General features: G+C 42.5%; 1 protein-coding gene across 1 annotated transcript in view; it reads left to right on the top strand.

Annotated features, from left to right (window-relative positions):
- Nucleotides 1-7,546, top strand: part of SLC22A3 (solute carrier family 22 member 3) — a 49,892-nt gene that overhangs the window by 10,242 nt on the left and 32,104 nt on the right. Inside the window, exons 2-3 of the mRNA XM_019549999.1 lie at nucleotides 3,451-3,554; nucleotides 6,065-6,219. Coding sequence (XP_019405544.1) covers nucleotides 3,451-3,554; nucleotides 6,065-6,219 — 259 coding nt within the window. The remainder of the gene's footprint in view (nucleotides 1-3,450; nucleotides 3,555-6,064; nucleotides 6,220-7,546) is intronic.

The following is a 7,546-nucleotide window of genomic DNA, read 5'->3' as shown; positions in this document are numbered from 1 at the left end:
TGACTTCCTGCCCTTTGGGCAGGGGGCTGGACTCGATGATCTCCCGAGGTCTCTTCCAGCCCTAATGTCTATGAAATCTATGAAACTTGTGGTCCACAGATCCCTGGGGCCCTGTAAAGCATAGCTAGGGGGTCTACAGAAGGTGGCTGTAAGGACAGCAGTCCCACCCAAAGGGGAAGCACTTGTGGTGGTGGTGGCGCTGCTGCTGTTCCAGCTCCCTCCGTGGCCAGAGGCTGCCCAAGCACCAGCAGGCAGAGTGCAGCTGGGCAGCCCCACCTCATCCTGCTGCTTCATATGGGACCCAGCAGTGTTACAGCCCTGTGGTCCCTCCACTGCCCCGGTGATATCAGTGTACGAACAGGAGTGTGTGTGTGTGTGTGTGTGTGTGTGTGTGTGTGTGTGTGTGTGAGAGAGAGAGAGAGAGAGAGACAGAGAGAGACAGAGAGCGCCTACCAGTTTGGATGGAATATCCATTGGGAAAATTGGCAGTGTCTTGAGGTACTTATGGAAAGCTTTGCTTGGAATAATGAGAACTGCACTTATTTTTAGTAAAAGGTTAGGTCCTACAGAACTGATGGGAGGCCACCAGCAAAATTCTGGTGGAGTATAGGGATATCTACTAGCTCAGTCTGTGCCCTGACTTTTCATCTTTCCAGCACATATAAGACCTGTGAATGTGTGAGGGTTTGTCATGTCAAACCTTCACACTCTAGGGGAATTTCTGGGTGAATGCCTGCCTGTGTATGCAGGGGACTACCTGATGGCCCCAGAGGCCCCCTTGGTGCCATGTTTCTATGTGAATGAATTCTCAGAAAACCTTTTTGGGTTGATGAATTGACACTGGACAGTGATATGAAAAAAGAAATTGGGGAACATTTGTTCACATTCAAATCTCAGTTTCACCAGGGCTTTCCTGAAATGGGTAATGAGAATGAATAGATACATAACCCCTCTGTAACAGACTGCAACTCTAGGTCCTGTCTAACAGTGAAACAAGCAGAGCAGTTACTTGAGTTATCCTGTGATATGGGACTGGAACTTGAATTCAAGCAGAAACCTCTTGTCCAATTCTGGTTGAAAATAAAAAAGGAGTACCCTGATTGGGCAGATAAGACCATTAAAGTCTTGATGCCGTTCACTACCATGAACTTATGTGAAAGTGGATTTTCAGCCTTGGTATTAATAAAAACAAAATACTGAAACAAACTGGATGTTGAAGGAGATCTAAGACTGAAACTGTTACCTATCATACCAAATTTTCACATGCTTTCTGCCAAGAAGCAGGCTCAACCATCTCATTAGAAATGACGACAAAATGATGAGTTCACAAAACTGTATTATTGTTATTGTTGCTGTTGATATTATTTTTATTTTTAACAGAACTCTTTGTCAGTAATTATGTACTTATGTTTGCTATCCACACAATAGATTTCCAAAAGGCTGCATGCCTCAATTTGCAATATTTTAGGGGTCTGTGAATGAAAACAGGTTGAAAACCGCTGCTTTAAGGGACCTATGGTTTCTCTGGATTTCCTTTATTTTAAAATACATGTGGAATTTCTTTTTATGGCTTTTTGTTCTCTTTGCTAGTTGCATCTCAAATCACGCCTTTGCCTTCCTAACTTTCTCCCTATAAGCACATGCGACACTCCCATACTCTTCCTTAGTAATATGACCAAGTTTCCACTTTTGTAGGATTCCTTGTTGAGTTTCAACTCATTAAAGAGATTTTTGTCTAGCCATCCTGGTCTCCTGTTGCACTTCCCATTCTTCTGTTGCATTAGGATAGCTTGCTCTGCACCCTTATAAAGGCCTCCTTAAAGTACAGCCAGCTCTCCTGGACTCCTTTTCCCCTCAGACTTGTCATCCAGGGTATGCTGCCCACCAGTTCAAGTGTTTCCTGAAGTCCAGTGTCTTTATTCTCTGACTCTCCTTTCTTCCTCCCCTTAGGATCTTGAACTCTATCATTTCATGGTCAGTGGGTGCATCCACATGAGACGCATTAATGCTCATTAGCCTAAGTTAATGCACATTATGACATGTCTCTACACATGCATGCCCTTAATGCACATCAACTTACGCTAATAGTACCTAAATTTGATACTGTAAATGCAGGTATCAAATTTAGTCATGATTACTTAGTGCACAGTAATGCACATGTAGATGTGACCCGGCACTAATGTTAGCACCAGGTCTGACCTGCCACTAGGGGGGTGGCCTGAGCCTAGCCCCAGGGCTCTTGGCTGGCTGCCTCTCCTCCCTCAGGGATGGGCTGCTCTCTGGAAGCCCCAAGCTGCAGGCTATAAAAGCCTGCAGCCATTTTGTGCCTTAGGATACACACACCAGGAGCCTAGACAAGACTGCTATTCTTTGCAGGAGCCCAGCAGGCCCTATGTGCCCCCCTGGACAGACTACAGGCTTGTCTCTGCCTGGCCTGTCCTCCTCCAGAGCTGCTGCTTGGCCACAACTGAGTGTTGTAAACGGTTGCAGCTTGCTGCATCCCTTGCCCAGACCTGATATCCCCCCAGGGCTATTGCCTGGCTATCTCTGGCACCTGCTCCCTGCTGCTACTCTTCCCCAGCTGTCTCCTGTGCTTGCAGGTCCTGTGGTGAAGTGCCTCTGCAATATGGCTCCCAGTCCCTGGCAGTGCCCCGGTGCTGGGTGCTTCTGGCAACTGTCCAGGGCTGGCCTCACAGAGATAGCCATGCAGGGGCCCAGAGACCTGGCGCAGGACAAGAATGTCATTGTCCTCCGCATCAAGCCCCAGCCCTGCCCACATGCGTATGCCTGTGTCAACTGCCAGGTCCCCCAACTGGACCTGGGAGGAGGTGAATGACCTTGTGGTGCACAGAGGGGCACTCGAACATCCACTTTTATGAAGCCCTATTTGGTGGGATGCAGGAGCAAGGGTACTTCCAGTCGGTGTGGAAGTGCTGCATAAAAGTGAAGGCCTTGTGGGTACAGGTTGTGAGGTTACTTGGGTTTGCCCTCTGCACCATCAAAGCTCAGGGTCCTAAACCAGGAGCACAGGTGTGCCCAGGGCACCAAGAAGATCATCAGCAGCACGGCATAGTGGCTTGGGCACCCCTCCACCTGCACAAACAGCTCATTGCACACTGCCTGGGGCACACACAGCATGGGCATGCTTGGGGCACAGCGGCAACACAAGGGGACCAGTCCCAGGGCACAGTCTGACTGACAAGTCTGTTACCAGACTGATAGGAATCCATAAAAATCTGTGGAATTCAAGCGTTACTGAAATATTTTCACTTTCTTGGAAAACTGGTTTTTTAAACTGCCAATGATCAGGAACTTGCTTGGATTTCTCCTCCCTTGTCCCCATTCCCCTGTTTTCCAACTAGAGAACAGTGCAGGTTTTAAAAATGTTTTGCTCTAAAAATAAATAGCCCATGTGTGGGGGGGTCTCATACTTCTTGTTTGTTCCTACAGTACAACCTTGTATGTGACAACGCCTGGCTTCTAGATCTAACACAAGGTGTTCTCAATCTGGGATTTCTGGCAGGAGCATTCACCCTAGGCTATGCTGCAGACAGGTAAAGTATAGGTGTTACTGCAACCCTACTTTTAAAAAGGATCAACACCTTATACAGTAACTGGTTTGAAAGGTTTGGAAGTTCAGCTCAGTCTTATTAAGCATCCTCAGGTTTGGAAATTTATCTGATCCTATGATAATTTTGAACTCATAATTTAGGCTGGACATTTCATAAAATATCTAGTACTTCTTGGCTCTATTTGGACTGGAATTGGAATGAAAGAAGCCTGTCTTGTACCATTTCATGATTTCTGTTAACATCTGGACTCAACTTCTGGGTTAGTGAGTGTTGAAGGTTGTATAGAGCCATTTTTTAAATAGGCTAAGCAGCTAGCTTGGGAAAGGAGAAAGAAACTCTGTATAAAACTCACACATTAAGCACACATACTCACGTACTAGCTGGCGAAGTCATGGTTACAGTCAGTTTTCAACATTTTGACAACTGAATGGGTTACGTTAAAAAAATAAAGTTTGAGAGTGATATTTGAGAGGACCAGCATTAGAGCAAGGCACTTAAGGCCCTTTTAGTCCACAAAATAGGAGGAGGGAGCCTTATTTTAAATAAATTAAGTGAAAGTAAGTGGTGGCAAATCCTGGGCCAATATATGGAAGTGAACTTCACCTGAGGTGGGTATTTTTAAGGATACAAATGGTATTTCCTTTGCCTGTTCTATCCATGAATATCCCAGTAAATGATTTCACAGGCAGGGATGTTTTGCAGCATGTATAGAGAATAATGTCAGATAACAAACGTTGAATTTTCAGGAAAAAAAATCATTTGAAATGAAAACATGATTGGTTGAAGAATTACTGTCATCCAGTTGGGGATGAACGTACTGTACGTTCCATGTGTCTGAGTGATGGAGAATAATATGCATGACCCAACTTTTGAATATTGGGTTGCTACAACAAACAGTTCCAAAACAGTCTAAGTATCAAATATTACTTGCAAAAGAATTCCTAAGTTAATAATTTAAAAAAATAAATAGAGAATAATGTAATTTTTACATGGACAGTTTGCAACCAGAGAAGATAAGTAGGCAGATAAAATACCTTTTGAACTATTCACACACTTGTACTCAAAAGAAAGAGCTGTCAAACAAGGTTGACAGAAGACAAAAACAAGAGGCATTTACACTATGCTAGTTATCTTTGAGCAAATCAAAGAGGGTCATTATGTGCTTAAGGTACTTTGAAATCTTAGGATTAATGGCTATTTTAAAAAGTTAGAATTAAATGTCATCTACAAAGTTTGTATATGAATATTAGAAAGTTTAACACAGTTTGGAATAGACGTGATTGAAAAATACCAATTATTCTCATAGGAATATTTTAAATACATATTTAACATTTTCTATACATTTAAAAAAAGATAAATCTTTAAAATAGAAAAATAAATCATTCAAAAAGTGTTTGATTAAAAACATATTTTTGAGTTGTTGGTTTGGTTGGTTTTTTTAAAAAAAAACCCAGGAAATTACTACCAAATTTAAAAGTCTTGTTTAGTCAAAAAGAACTTTTATCAGGAAAAAGTTAGATACATTTCAAACTTTATTTTGGACATACGTCTGGGTCTGGGAAATCTCAGTATTATTCCAGATGTTTAAAATGTAATATTAATTTAATATATGATGAAAATGTCGGAAGACAATATAAAATCTAAAGCATATACTTGCTGGTAGTATAGTTGTACTTATGCAAAATTAAAAACTCTTTTCTAAAAACTGGACCTAAATGTTTTCATCCACAGTTGTTAAAACAGAGCGAAATACAGTGAAATAAGTATTAAGGTGGAAAGACTTCCACCACGTTACCACCAACGCAGCACAACCTTAGACAGCCGCCATCCTAAAGCCCAATGGTGAGGGAATCTAAAATCTGTCAACATCATGTGTTGACCCCACAAATGTACTCTGAGGACCAAAGAAGGTTCAAGAAACATAAACCAATAAAATCAAGTACTCTGAAGGAATGAACATAATAACATTTCTATCCTGAGAGTACAGTAAGTAAATGAGAAGGAATATACTACAAATGATGTAGAACAAAATTATGATAAGATGTTCGTGTAATTAAAAGAGAGAAATAGCTACAAATGACAAAATAGTTGTAAGCCTAAAAGGCAGAAAAGATTATAACACCTGCAACAGAGTGAAAGTGATCTTAGCACCTAGCTCATGATATTTTCTCACATACCACATGCCATCAAATCAGACATGCACCTTAGGTTTAATACTAGACTTCATCTCTCCTGCTTGCTGCCTGAAAGAAAAGCTGGCAACCATCTTGTACCACTACCCTTTCCTTGAATTCTGTGTCCTTTTAGCAATATTGTTTGGCATAACTCAGGCTACCTTGACCTAATTTATACTAATTTACTTCTATAAATTTACTTCTATGGCCTACTAAAGCCATAGTAAGCCATGGCAAGACTTAAGAAGGGGCTTTTAAATGAGTCAACAGGAACAAAACTGCAAGGATCTTTCACCATTTTCCCTTTCTTTTTGGCAGATATGGCCGAATCCTTGTTTATCTCTTCTCCTGCCTTGGGGTAGGTGTGTGTGGTATCGTTGTGGCCTTTGCACCAAACTTTTCCATATTTTTGATCTTTCGCTTCCTCCAAGGTGTATTTGGAAAGGGGACCTGGATGACGTGCTATGTTATTGGTAAGAGCTCTACTCTTCCCTTTTTGGGGCAAGGACATTGAATAAAGGAGTCTTGGGGAAAGATAGACATGCTGTACACACAGGCACCTGAGAGCATTAGGAATGTTCATTACTAACGTGAGATGAAGGGAGTTGTAATAGCTGTCTGGTCCTTTAAGAGGGAAGTCAGCCTTGTTGAGACAGCCCAGCTGTGGAGCATTTGGATAATGAGGGAATATCCCACTGGGAGCTTAAAATCCAAAGGGAGGGTACCAAAAGGAAGCAAACTATGAGGGAACAGTTTGTAAGCAGGAGGCAAGCTGTGAGCATAATAAGCTTGCCACTGCAGGGCAGGGGGACAGGCTGCTGTGCTGGAGCCAGAGCCAAAGGCCTCCCCTCCTGGTACCTTAGGCAAGACATCAGAGTTTGGTTTTGTTCATTTGGTTGCTGTGTAAAGATTGTGCTTTATCTGGGAGGACAGCCTGAGTGCATCTACGTGTCCAATTAATGTGAATAAAGAATTTTTATTTGCAACTGTCTAGTTGGTCTAATAAAAGATATCATCTCTACCACACTGACTCCTATGTGCAGCAAAAGACTCCAGTGCTCCATTTGAACATGTGCCTAGGACCACAGCACTTTGAGCTGGGTCAGAGCACCCCTGGCTGGCAGGGTGCTGTTTTGACACAGCTCAACCTGCTGCAGAGGGACTGGCTGGGGACAAGGTTGCTCCAGTGTGCAGCTAACTGGCAGGCAGCCCCTGCACTGAAGCACTGTCGTTCCCCAGGCAGCTGGGTCAGTCTACGTGTACATTGCTGCGCACAAAAAAACTCTGCAGTACTTGTGTTATTTACAAGTACTAACCTGCTGTGGAGTTTATTAGTTTCCTGTGGCCTAATAGAGCCACCTGGGTAAACACTTGAGCTGTTTACTACAGAGCTAACTAAGCAACTCTGCAGTAAACCTCTTGTGTAGATGTGTCTATTGAGGAGTAGCCAGTAGGCTAGGCAACTTTCTTACAAAAGCCAATAGATATATATAGGAGGATATACAAACCATTTTATTTAAGGAATAAATGGTACTTTTATTATGGAAGGGCTAGTAAGAGTTAATTTTCTTTTAATATCTCTAGCTACACTTTTCTGTAAGACCCATCCCCCATGGGCATGTTTGTCGATTTATTTACTTTATTAGATATATATGCTACCCTTCCCAACAAAGGCCTAGGGAAACTCACAAAAGAGGACAGAATAACTTATAAAACAGGGGAATGAACAAGAGACTTAAAAGAGGAACTAGAGCATCAACACAGAACCCCCTATCCAATATCCCAGCCTAGCTTTGTTTG

The sequence above is a fragment of the Crocodylus porosus genome, unplaced genomic scaffold, assembly GCF_001723895.1.
Source record: "Crocodylus porosus isolate Cpor-Errol unplaced genomic scaffold, CroPor_comp1, whole genome shotgun sequence".
In the NCBI taxonomy this organism is placed as follows: Eukaryota; Metazoa; Chordata; order Crocodylia; family Crocodylidae; genus Crocodylus; species Crocodylus porosus.
The sequence above is the reverse complement of the archived record's forward strand: the minus strand, read 5'-3'. Positions and strand labels throughout refer to the sequence as shown.